At 45.8% G+C, this 12,889-nt stretch overlaps 1 protein-coding gene across 2 annotated transcripts in view; it reads right to left on the bottom strand.

The window, feature by feature from the left end:
- LRRK1 (leucine rich repeat kinase 1) overlaps positions 1-12,889 on the bottom strand; it is an 82,181-nt gene that overhangs the window by 17,237 nt on the left and 52,055 nt on the right. For both annotated transcript variants that reach the window (XM_074602130.1, XM_074602131.1), the window contains 8 exons: positions 12,605-12,777; positions 10,481-10,601; positions 10,064-10,223; positions 9,119-9,395; positions 5,932-6,103; positions 4,329-4,492; positions 2,889-3,028; positions 1,069-1,318 (listed from right to left, as the gene is read on the bottom strand). In XM_074602130.1, the coding sequence (XP_074458231.1) occupies positions 1,069-1,318; positions 2,889-3,028; positions 4,329-4,492; positions 5,932-6,103; positions 9,119-9,395; positions 10,064-10,223; positions 10,481-10,601; positions 12,605-12,777 (1,457 nt within the window). The remainder of the gene's footprint in view (positions 1-1,068; positions 1,319-2,888; positions 3,029-4,328; positions 4,493-5,931; positions 6,104-9,118; positions 9,396-10,063; positions 10,224-10,480; positions 10,602-12,604; positions 12,778-12,889) is intronic.

Consider the following 12,889-nt stretch of genomic DNA (forward strand, 5'->3'; position numbering starts at 1 on the left):
TCTCCACTGAGGCAGGACAGGATGTTTATGAACAGCCCCACACTCTGAAACCTGATTATTCAAATCAGCTTACTGTTCCCAGGCTGCAATTCATCATTTCCTCGCTCTTCCAGAGACTACTTTTACAGCTGTTCACACTTCAAACATCTCCACTCGCCTTGCACCCGTCAAATAAATCTCCAGGAGATAGCACTGCGAGGAGGGCCGTTGTGACGGGCTGAGGGGGCGTTTCCCCAGAATGCCCTCTAAAATGACCCCAAGGAAGGAACAGGGGCCAGTGCGAGTACAGAGAACTCCAACAGTAGCCAACGGGACCCAGTTTGGTCTAGAGGTCTCACAGCTCTGCATCGGGCACGGAAAGGTCTGAGAGAACGTGAACCGAAAAAGACATTGGTCTCCTGTCCTGCAAGAGTCAGGAGGTCTCTTGCTCTACACGCTAAGTAATAAGGGGTATAAGATTGAACCCATCTGGGAATGCAGTTAAGCAGCTTAAAGATTTGGCAGTGCTGCTATGGGTAGGGAAGAGCTGTTTCAGCTGTTCAGGACTGCCACGCTACTGCAACACATCTAACAGCCCTCAGCCGTGCAGGAGCCTCACCTCAGTGTGAATTCTCTAGTGGTACCTATATAAATTCACTCACCTACAGGTTCTCCAAAACTAAAGGGGATTTCACTGCCAATCTTGTGATGCAGCAGCACTTCCTTTTGTTTTTGCCAGATTAAAATCTCCTTTCTGGGATTCCAGAAAGACTCCAATTACATAAAGCTCTGGTCAGAGTACTGGGCAATGCAGGACAGCTGGGGCTTTAAAAAGGGACTTTCCCATCGCACCACAGTGATCTCAAAGGACCCCCCAAAGTGACGACTCGGGTCAGCACACAGCAATTGTCTAAGCAAGCGTGCTGACCACGAGGAGTGCAGTTTAGGATGAATTGCCAGACCAGGGATTGAGAGCGGATGAATTTGTTTCCTGTGGTCAGTATGTTCCTCTAGCAGAGATGACTTACGAAAAAAATCTGACTGAATTACATAGGCGAAACTTAGCCAAAGGCTATCAAATAACATTACCTGGCAGGAAAATCGGTCATGAAAAGCTCTGGGACCAGCTCTTGGAGAGAAACGGGGATGTCAGGGTGATTGGGACATGTGATGTAGTCCAGTTCAATGGCAGTCAGGACACAGTCCTCCATGTTAAAGTACTGCGCGTCCTCCACCTTCTCACCACACTCATTCTCCTCCGGCTTGGAAGCTGCACAGATGTGGCAGGGCACATACTGCTCCATCAGCAACGTCCCATCACTCTCGGTGGCTGTGAGTGCTTCAAAACAAGCAAGCAAACAGAAAACAACATAACCCACACAAACTGAGAAAGAACAACAGCTCCTAGCGCATTCAAACGTCTGCAGTCACTACCTGGATCCACTGGCTGAAAACGATCACACTCATGAAAGCAGCAGTTTTTGTATTGACTAGAATAAGAAAATAGGTTTTTGCAAAGTATACACAGATAGCAGGACAGCACTGAGGAGACAGGACTGTTGACATAACTAACAGCTACTCTGCCTTCGTCACCGGTAACACACAGGCTTGCGAAGAAAATATATTCAGGGCCAGCAGAGATTACAAAAGAAGCACTGGAGAGAACCTCCCGCTTGCTGGGTGTCTCTGTGTGAACTGCATACAGGGATCGCTGCGTATCCTGAAGGGCATGACCGTACAGTAGAAGGATGGCAGCTGTGAGCCTGCCCAGGAACACCAGCCACGGCTGCTTCACAGACTGCAAGCTGCCAGATGGCTTCAGGCGGAGAGCAGGCATGGGAACAAGAACAGGAGTGGACTGGGAGGCACGGCACGCTGCGCTCAGGCTGAGCGAGTCAGGTGGAGGCCAGGAGTAAGCTCTCACCTGCAGCACCCAAGGTAGGAACACGGTCACTGTGGACTCCCTCACAGGCAAGGTTTCCAGCCCCTCCGGGGGAAATACGGATTCTACCAAGACTAAACCTCTGGGAGGTTCACACCTCTTGCACTAAATGCAGAGGGATTTTGTGGTGACAGGCTCCATTAATGCTTACAATTAGGCAGGGTGAATACAGGCCGTAGCCTTTGAAGTCATGACTCTTCTTAAGCTTCAGTGATTAACGTTACCATTATTTTAATCCAAAGGCAAATAAAATCTTCTTTTATCTTCATAACATGCAGAACATGAGTACGTGAGAGTGCACAACTGTTTCCTCCAGAGAGCCTCCAATTAAGAGATTTTGGCACTGCTTTCTAGACCAGTGTGGGACGACAAAGAACACTTCAGATTTTGTTTTGGTTTTAAACAAAGTGTATTGGGGTTGCAAACAGCCCGCTGGGTAACAGCAGGATCTGTGCTGATCAGAGGAAAAACAACTGCTGGAGTCAAGGAAGTTACCTTGGCACAGAGTCCTTGGTATCATATTCGCTCAGGCCCCTCACATCACAATTTTATAAATTATAGGGTGTCAGAAATGGTGGGCAAATACTCTTCCCAGCTGATGCCAAAACGAGTTCTGCCATCAAGGGACAATGCCAAGTAGTTTGGGCCAAATCGTGTCCCTGCTATGAGCACTGGAGGAGTCCCTTGAACTCCTACGGAACCAGGTCCTGGTCGAACTGTAATGTTTTGCCTGTCCTTGCTGTGACTGATGGGCTTAAAGGCAAAACGCCTAGACGAAGGTGCGCTGGCAAAGAATCTTCATCTGTCTGCAGGTTATCAGCTATTCTCAAACTTTATAGGCTGGAGACTGTCAGAGCCTGAGGGGTCTTCAATTAATACACAATACTGTGCACCTGGAGAGCTCTGTCAAAGACTCTTCTGGTAAAAAGACATAATACCGCACAGAAAATTACAGTAGTTCTCTTACCAGGAAACCACTGGTCTATCAACGAGTTGACATGATCTGTGATGAACGCCATTGCTGAAAAGTCTCTCACTTCTGACTGGCAAATGATTTTAATTCCACCACTTTTTTTCTTTTTCCAGTTCACATCAGAAGACTCGACACTGTATAAGAAAGCCAAAAGACAGCTGTATGAAGCTTTTCTGAAGTACTAGTGTCAACAAACTTTCTCTCTCACAGGAAACCTGAGCTACATAATAACATGTAGTAATCAAAATAAAAAGCCACCTAGCTTTGAGGATGATTTTCAATTCGTTCTATTCTACAAATGACTTTCAGAAGAGAATTCTTGCACAGAGATGCCAGTGGCTCAGAATGGGGAAATGCTACAGAAGGTCAGACCCGGAGAAAACTCTGGCCTAAGTGAACTGAGTATGACGGAGAGTTTTGACAGAAATGCCCCATACAGAATGATGGAGGGTTAGGAGTTTTAACAACTGGTAATAAAACGCCAGTGGCCTAATAATAATAATGACGGTAACAGTAATAAGAGTAACAATAATAATAACTTCCAAAAACTGTTTGGAAAAGTTTATGGACAGAACAATTCTTGTGCAATTCCCACCCAAAAAAAAACCCCAACCCAAAGAAAAGCTTTAATACAAAGAGCTGAGTTCTGTAACTCCTTGAAGTACATGCAAAGAGTATGACCACCTGGATGGTCCAAAATTAAGGATTCCAGCTGTGAATTGCAATGTCTGGGTCCATGTCTCTACTGAGTCACAGACTGTCTAAATTAACTCAGGAAAGTCACTGCGCCCTTCTGGTCTCCAACCATGCAACAGCACCAATGGTTCCTCCCTATCTTGCCAGGGACTGGAAGAGCAAATGCATCTGCAGATAACTAGAGAGATGACAGTCTTTAAGCGGCCACCTACGCTCTGCATTTGTGAAAGAACATGGGCGGAGGGTTTTCTCCAGGCTCGCAGCCGGCAGGCACTCTGCCTTGGCCAGCTTAAACCAGTTCTCCACAGTCCCTGTTGCACACAGTCTGATAGCGGAGAAGCACCTCCATTGATCTGGACTGCTGCCACACAGTGGCGAAGTTTTAAGACTCAGTGGAAAAACTCATTGACGTAAGGAAATCTTTGCATGTGAAAACGCGTGATTTCACCCCGGCAAAGAGTTACGCTCTGACTATGGCTTTCTGTTGTCAGGCCTCTTTAAATCTGTGGCTGCAATAACACATAAGGTTGATATATTCAGAACTGCCAAACAATCAGTTATCCATCACTGCTGTTACCAGTTGTTACCAGATGAGTTATGTATATTAGAAGAGCCTCCTCTTCTACCGATGAGTGAGCATATAGCATGAGTCAGGCCCATTCATCTTCATTCAGATGATGTGTTTCATACACTCTATTAGTCCCCTGTCACGCATGCTGCATTACGAACACAAATTACCTAAGATAGCCTCCATCAAAGGTAACGAACAGACCTTCCTGCCAGTAAACAGTGTGAGTCCTTTTGACTCGGAACGTGCTGCAGCGGTTCCTTTGGGTGCCTGTGAAGCTGTAGATGGTCACCTTTTTGTTTCTTGTCTTGGTGTTCTTCTTGTTTTCAAAAAGCTGAAACAAGAAGAAAAGCATGAAAATCATTAAATTGTCAAAATGTCTCTTAAGGATGTTGTTTTAATCGAGCAATAAGGTGACTTCTTTTCTTGGCCTTCACAGGTGCTATAAAACCTTCTCCATTAAAGAGCAACTTGCGCTCATGAAAAAAAATTTGCAATGGAATGAAAATACACGCAGTAAAAGTTGGTTTTGCAGCACTGCAAATAATTTTCATGCCACTCAAAAAGGAACAGTTTCATATCAGCGAACAAAGTTAATTCTGTAACTGTGACATTTGTTATATGAATTCTGCATTTGCAAAAGTCTTCTAAACCTAAAGGAGAGCTAAATGCTCTAGTGAATTATTAAGTCTGCCCTCAATGTAGAGTTAATTTTTCCACCTGTTTCAGTGGGAGGAAGATGGCTTTTCTCCAAGAAGCCTCAAACCAGCACTTAGAGCAAAATGTACGTTTGTTTTAAAACCAAAGACTTAATCTGCAAACCTCCACTGTACTCATTGCTCTAATGCTTATTTGTCTGCAGACGGGTCTGACGCCTGGGATCCTTTCCATTCCCTTCAGTGAGGACTGGCTGAGGTCGCGAGCAAAGGTGCTCTAGGGTTATGTAGTGCCCATGAGGATGTAAGCAAGGGGTTGCCAAGACAGCCCGTTAAAACAGGTGAAGTTATTACACAGTTTGAGATGCCTGGAACACAGAGGACCTTCCAAAAACAGGCATCATGTTTTCCATGTTCTGTACATCAATGCCAGAACACAGTTTAAATGGATAACTGTTAAGAAGATACCACAGTAGGACTAAAAATATTTTGCAGGTATTTATTATGGTTTGCAGGAGGGCTATGTTTTCAGATATAAGCTGCTGCAAAAATATGTCTGTAACAACATCAAAAGTCACTTAGCTTTCAGAACCTTACAAACAGTACTCTAATCATATGCATACCACTTGCACTAACAGGGTGCCTGCTTGCACTCATTCTCCCATTAAGGCAACAGTCCTGTAATTTTCTTCTCATTTGAACACATACAGATTCAGATAGCTGACTTTGGTGGAGCTATTCCAGATCTCCACCAGCAAAAGACATGAGCAGAGTCTGGCCCAGTGGAATCGTCATGGACAAGAGCCACGGACACAACTCCAATTACTTGTAACTGGGAGATGCTTGAGGTACTGAGACCTTCCAAGGGATTGTGTTACAGAGAGGCTGTGGAGAACGCAGGCTTTCCTCCCCGGTGCCAATTTGTTGTTCTAGATGACACCTACTGTGAAAGCAGAATCAGATTTCGATTGCAGAGTCCTATCTCTCCCTCTTTACTCTAATAACGTTATTGAAGTCTGTGACTGAAGCAAGCTGGATGTGAAGAGACATCCACTTACACTTACATTGAATGACAACTTCAGCTGTCTTTTGCTTGCGGAGAGATACAGTAACATACCTGGAGGTCCATCTCTGCAAGGCTAATTAACATTCGGGCTATGAATCTTTGCCAAAAGCCAACTGGGACAAAACTCATCTTGAAGACCCTTTGGACCGTGTTTGTGGTCTGGTGGCAGAGCCCGTGGATATCTAATGCTGGCTTGGTAGGAAGCAGATGAGGAAGGAGGTAGCTGAAACACATCAAATTCAACAGCTCAAATTTTAGCTACAGCTTGTAACAGTGAGTACATTGTTACTGGATAATAAGGCGATTCAGTCTCCAAAGAGATTTTTAATGGCACAGTCTACTGCATATAAAAAAGCTTTTAGACGAAAGGCGCTGAAGCAATACATGGAGAAATTCATTTACACTATGGAAGCAAGCAGAAGCAAAACAGACATTACATAATTCAGCCAGGGCTATTGGACAGGGCTAAAACTGATGTAATGAGCCGGACATTTGTGTAATCACAAATTAAATGCATTAAAATCTAAGAGTCATTACAACAGCTGTGATGTTGGGACTCATTTTTTGGTATCTTTCTTACTCTGCCCTGGTAGTAAGTAGAGAATTACAGCCGTGCTCCTATGTGGAACAGAAGATAAATGCAAAACCAACCTACAGTAGCTCAGCTCCAGTAAGCCCAGAAGGTGGGGACAGGAGGTGTCGTGGGAGGTGGCGATGAGGCAGTTACAGGCTGCAGGGACTGGGCTGCTCTGGCTCTCATCCCACTCCCAGAATGAGAGCATCTCACCGGCCAACAAGACAAGGTTTCCTACTGCACCATACTGCAAGTGGACTCCCTACCACATCCCTGACAAAACCCTAGGGCAAGGGCTCTGTTTGCCACACTGATGCCAGCAGAGCTATCACTTGTCCTGCTCAGTCTCCTCCTGCAATCGGGTTATTCGGTTCTTTGCCCAAGTGCGGAGGAGACTCAGGGCTATCTGAGTCTGAGCTGTCAGAATTAATAGAGCTACACTGGTGTCGAGGACCACAAAGTTTTCAAATTATTTTCAGATCTCTCAGTAAGCACAGAATATTCATTTGTCTTGATCTTCAGTATTTGGGAAGCTAAAACCTTTTGGAAGACTAGAACTGTTTTGAAAACTACGAGCTTACAACTTTCAATACTGGCCAATAAATCCCTATACAGTGATATCCTCCTGTACCAAATACATTCCAAGATGCCTATATAATCAAAACCCTTATTTGCTTACAAGCAGAAACACTGCTGTTTCATCAGCATTGAGCCTGAGAAAATGCGTCGGCATCTGGGGCTCATCACTGATGGGCATAATGACAGCAACGAGGCAAATGGCCAAGGAACTTGACAAAATAGAGGTGGCAAGGACTAGACACACCACTAAAACTAATACTGGCTCCAAATCCAATGCTTTAAGCCTACCATGTTTTCTCTGTAGCAGCTGCAATATTCTGTAAAACCTGAAATATCAGCTCAGAAAAACGAGCCCTCACCAGACAACAGCTCTCTCCATATGTCACAGTCCATAACATCCGATGACATTTCACACGATCAAATTATTTGTTCCATGAAACATCTTTGGAATGTAAAACTGATAAAAAATGTCTCTTCACGTACAAATTGCAATAAGAATGGTCATACTTTCAACCCTATTTTAACAGGCAGAACAAAGCTAAATTACGTGCACCTTAGGCAGACAAGTGGAGTGCATCAAACTAAAAGTTCTTGCTCTATAAAGGTAGTGAATGTATCGTGTGACAGCCAATAAATTTTCCTCAGCACATCCAATAAAGGGTCTAGGAGTACAAGAAGGCCAGTGAGGCCCTTCTGGACCACAACTACATAGTGGATTATAATACAGATGGTGATTCGATGCTCTTGAACAACAGCCAATGCAAATTTTGAAAATATGTGAAACATGCCCCCATCCACCCTTTCAGAACAGAAGCTGGCAGCTGCTTTCTCTACTGACTGCAGAGAAACCCTATCTGGCAATCTAGACAATAATTGCAGAAGCACAGTAACAAATAACTGCTCTGTGTCTGGCTAGTACATTAAATTAATCCAACCTGCTATAGCTACAGTCCATCAGTGGGAAGAATATTCTGCTAATGTGGCTTGGATCGCTCTAAAAAAGATTGGGCAGGCCATGAAAAAGCAGTTTCCTTGTTCCTGAGGCACAGACAATGTAATTGCCTTGGAGAAAAATGGCAGATAGCGACAAGGAGTCCAAAAGGCATTTTGGACTAAGCAGAAACATTGCTGCTTTATCTGTGTTAAGCCTGAGAAAATTTGTTGGCATCCGGGACTGGATAAGTGACAGGCATAATGACAGCACAGAGAATGCTGCACTTGTGCTGGCATTCAGAGCTCCCGAGAGGCTCAGGGCGATGCAGCCGTGCTGTCCTGGAAGGCCAAGGAAGTGAAATGCAAATGCCACATCAAAAGTGCAATACAACTATGGTTTCACCCTTAACGCAACAACAGGCTGTCGCCAAGCAGATGGGAGAGAGAAAAATAGCAGGGAACTCTGCCCAGAGGAAAAGAGATCGGGGGGCAGGGGGGAGGAGGACTCATTAACATTTAAAGAGAGTGAGGTTTCCAAGACCATTTTTAGAAAAACTATTGATCAACACCTATTGAGGCTAAAAATTAGGAAAATCACATTGCTACTGAAGCCACACTTCCCGAATTTCACTAGAAATAAAATACTACTACTTTCAGGGCTGACATAACTACTGATTACCCAAAGTTTTTGGCCATACTCTGGAGTGCGGATCTTTCACTGGCAACAGATGACTCCAGCCCATCTATATTTCAGGCCCAGCAGCCACAACCCTCACTCACATCCTCCCCCAGCTGCAGCCGTGCCGGCTAAGCGCTTACAGCTTCCACCTGCTTGTCACCACATCCCTGGCAGTGTCACTGCCCCTCCGTGCTGGTGGCTGAGCCTGTCACCAGTCTCAACGCACCGAGGGGACAAAGACCTGCTTTGGAAAGTTTTCAAACTAGTTTATTTGGACCAAAGGATGCTCACGCCAGGAAACACAGCCCAAATGGATGGGTGCCTTCCATTACACTATTTAATGCGCTCAAATATTTTCTCACAGCAAGATCCCTGTCAAGACAACCGCTTATAGTGACAAAGCCTGTTAATATCTGGTGATTAAATGGCCATTTTTCTCCACCCTGGCTAAGCCTCTCTATTTATCAACATACCTGTTATTGGCCACAGGCAGTGCAATTTCAAACTTGGCCAGGAACTGGAAGTACTGCTCTTCGGTTTGCTCAGTGAAGCCTGTCCCAACCAGCAGCATCCTGAGATCCTCTGCTCTGATAACTCCATTCTTAGCTACAGACTTGGAGCTCTTGATGTTGAAAATCCTCTGTAGACACTCCGAGAGCCAGACAGGGTCAAGAAAGTAGAGGTTTCTCAGGCCATGGCTTGTGTCTGGGAAGTGCAGTAGTGTACCCGTTTCTATGAGAAAATTAATCGCTGCAAAAAATAAAGAACTGTAGATTAGTAATAGACCAGCGTTAGGACACCACAGTGCAGATGAGTAAGATTACAAGGCAGTCTGTGCAGTTTTATGCATACCAGATATAGCCAGCACACAGCCAAGCCAAGAGAATAACCTTTATCTGAGGAGTGCTGCTATCTGGCACTCTGCTTGTAAAACCCACATCTCGCCGCTTTACAGTCAGTATTTATGTTCCCATCACACCTCCCCTTCGCCCTCCTCCTGCCATCCTCACAGGGAAGGGCCCTCCCGGCCTCCCGCAGAGCAAGGCCTCCATAAAGATCATGGGACTGGGGCCCTATGGAGAAGACAGCCTTGAAACTATGGCAACCCTCATTCTTCACACAGCAGAAATAAAATCAGACAAAGCTTGTTCAAAAAAAAAAATAATAAAAAAAACTTTCAGTATTCTGCGCCCATCGTAGAAACTTCCCAGCCCACTGCACTAAGTCCCATTATTAATTTTATACCTCACCAACTTCCAAAGTGACCTCTACACAGGTGTAGAGCATTCTGCAACTTCTTTTTTTGCACAGCAAGTATGTGGTGGGGGTTTTTTTCCCCCCATTTTTATTATTTGTGGAACATTTCAATAGGTAACACACATTGATTTCCAAGAAATTACCGGCCTGCTCTGACTTACCCGTTTGCAAGTCTTCATAGTCTTTGATATCATTTCCAGGGGTTTGCTCAATCATCAGTTCTATTTGCCTGTCTGTTAAATACTGTACATCATCATTCTGACTTCTTCTGTGCTGTTCTGCAAGGACAGCTTCTTGAAGACTGAGGTAACTCCTTGGTATCTGCAATCCACACAAGAACAAAACAGCAGGATCAACAGCAGACAGCAATCACTCTGCTGGAGATGAACTGGCTAAGCCACCTCCTCTTTACAGTGATCTTACAGTGCTGTCTTTTCCCAAAGCCAGAAAGCCACGTTATATACTTCCCATGCCTCCTGCATCAGCAATAACTTCTAAAGTTCATCTCCCAATCCAAAACCAAGCCCCAAAAAAGCCCCCCTTTGCTAAGGATCACCCCTAGAAAGCACAGTTCTCACCAATCTCCCTGCAAGTTTCTGTGAGCAAATTGAGCTGCCGATGTCCTTCATGTTGCAAGTGACATGAAAAATCAGCTGTCGGAGTCCATCAAGGCCTTCCAGAGTCTTACACGAGAGCTCACTGCAAAAGTCATGCAAGGGGGAGGATTATCAAACCTTATCAGCATATCAGCTTCCTTTCCAGGCTCACTTTGTCTTATCAGTGACTTTAAATTTCCTGTGTCAGATGAATGGGAGGAAAGCTGTCAGTGAGCATTTTTAGCTTTGGAAAAAAATACTAAGGAGCCTGGAAAAGATATATTAGCCCAACCTCTGCTCTGCCTGCTTCATTCGCTGTGCATTGCTCTTCTGTCCCCTAATGCACTGCACCCTCTGGGGACCTCCCTGGCACACCGACCACAGTCAGCACTTTTCCCCTTCAGTGCTGCACACATCCTGGAAGGGACTGTGGGAAGGAGGAAAACACTGTGCTCTGGCAGCCACTGGAGATGAGTCCAGTTCTCCCCGCTTCAGATCAAAGGCGTGATGATGAATACCAGACACCTTTTTCCACCCTCATTCCAGCCCTTGCTCAGCTGGATCCTGTGATCTGGGAATTGATGCTTAGATCCTAAAAGCCAGCCTTTATCATCTCTTTAATAGCTAAAAACCTGCCCTCTCCAGCTCCTACTATTTTTGGCCTTTTTGTGGGCTGGGTAAGAACGGTTCTCTTTCACTTTCCTTGACAAAGAGTCTTTCTAACTGATCCTACACATGTTCCTGTGGCAGAAAGAAAATCCTGTTCTAAAGCAATATGCTTTATCTTAAACCTCAGCCATCGGTGGCACTGGGAAGCGTGCACTCACTGGGAAGCGTGCACTCACTGGGAAGCTGGAAGACCAGCTGGTTCACCCACACAGGGCTTTCACAACTCACCCCCCTCCGGCTGCCCAGAGCACTGCTCGGAGGAGCCCCATCCAGGTGGATGATGGGGTGTGAAGGAGAGGCACAGGTGGGAGGAGGGAGGAAACCAGGCACAACTCTGACGGGAAAGAAATGCAGGGGGAAAGGAAGGTGAAGAAGGGGATATGTGGGATGTGCGGCAGGGTGAAAGAAAGTCCCCTTGAGAAAGAACGATTGAGATCACGTTAGGGTGCTCTGTGGTGATGGAAAAAGAGGTTTGAGGAGACCGAACCAAGAAGCTTTCTCTTTCTCACTGCGAGTCTCTGTGCCTCACACTGGGTCCCTGGTACTCCTCCTAACGGGAAAGAGCCAGCTGGGATGCCCAATGCAGCTCTTGCGCCTGCAGAACAGAGGGTGGGAGGTCTCCTGACGACTTTGCCAGGCAGCAGATGCAAAGCGCTGGGGACACTGCAGCGCCCTTCTTTACTTGCCAGCCGCCACCTGCTCTTGCCCCAGGCACTGGCAATTTCACACTGTTTGGTGCCAGCCTGCTGCCTCCACGCTCCCCCCGTGCTGTGCGCTCCCTTGGCTGACAGATTCGCTTCTTCCCCAGACGAAGCCTCCTCTCCCCAAGGGCATTCTCCATCAGCCAAAGGAAGGGATCAGCATCAGACTCCATGGCCTGGCACCGATCTTCCAGACAGCACCACCCCCCCGTTATCACACTTGGAGAGCTCAAATGGCACAGGTTTGGGCTGCCGGGGGCTCACAGGGCTGACCCACTCCTCACCCTGCCAACACTGCCATGTGAGCTGCGTTCTCATGACAGGTAGCGAGAGGTTCCCATGCAGCCTTCCCCTGACAAACCCCACAGCGCCCACCCTGTAACAGTCATTCTCTCAAGCTTTGGAGCATTAATTACTCAATCTGTACCTTCTTTCCTGGTGACTAATAAACTGCATCACCATTTAATGGTGAGAAACCCGAGTGCAGCACAAGCACTAAAACAGGCTGGCCAAGGTCATGACTTTGGAGCTTCCAGCTCTCAGACCCATGATCAGACCCCTGAGCAACGTTGAACTTCTCTCTGATTATACTACATTATCTCAGTCAAAAATAGACAAAATGCAATGCTGACGAGTCTTTAAATGAGTTCCGTTGCCAGGGAGATCAAGTATTACAGAATTGTTTAAAGTGACATGAAATAAAGTGACTGAGTTTCATAAAGGCACAAGTACTTACTGTAGGTGCTTGAATGTGATATCTGGGAAGCCGGTTGCTCTGGATCCAGAGGGAGACCGACAGAGAGCCAAGACGTATGCCCTCAGAGTTGCTATCCTCTCAACACGGAATTTAGTTTCTATTAAATCAAGGTGTGTTCCTACCACTAACACCACTGAATTTGGAGCTTTGGCCTGTAAGAGAAAACACTGACAATGATCTCATCCAGATTACGTCGTGATAAATTCAGTGAGGACATGTGGAAAGTACAATGTTTAAGAGGGGATAGTCATGTACATTAATAAA

Source organism: Larus michahellis, chromosome 9 (genome assembly GCF_964199755.1).
Source record: "Larus michahellis chromosome 9, bLarMic1.1, whole genome shotgun sequence".
In the NCBI taxonomy this organism is placed as follows: domain Eukaryota; kingdom Metazoa; phylum Chordata; class Aves; order Charadriiformes; family Laridae; genus Larus; species Larus michahellis.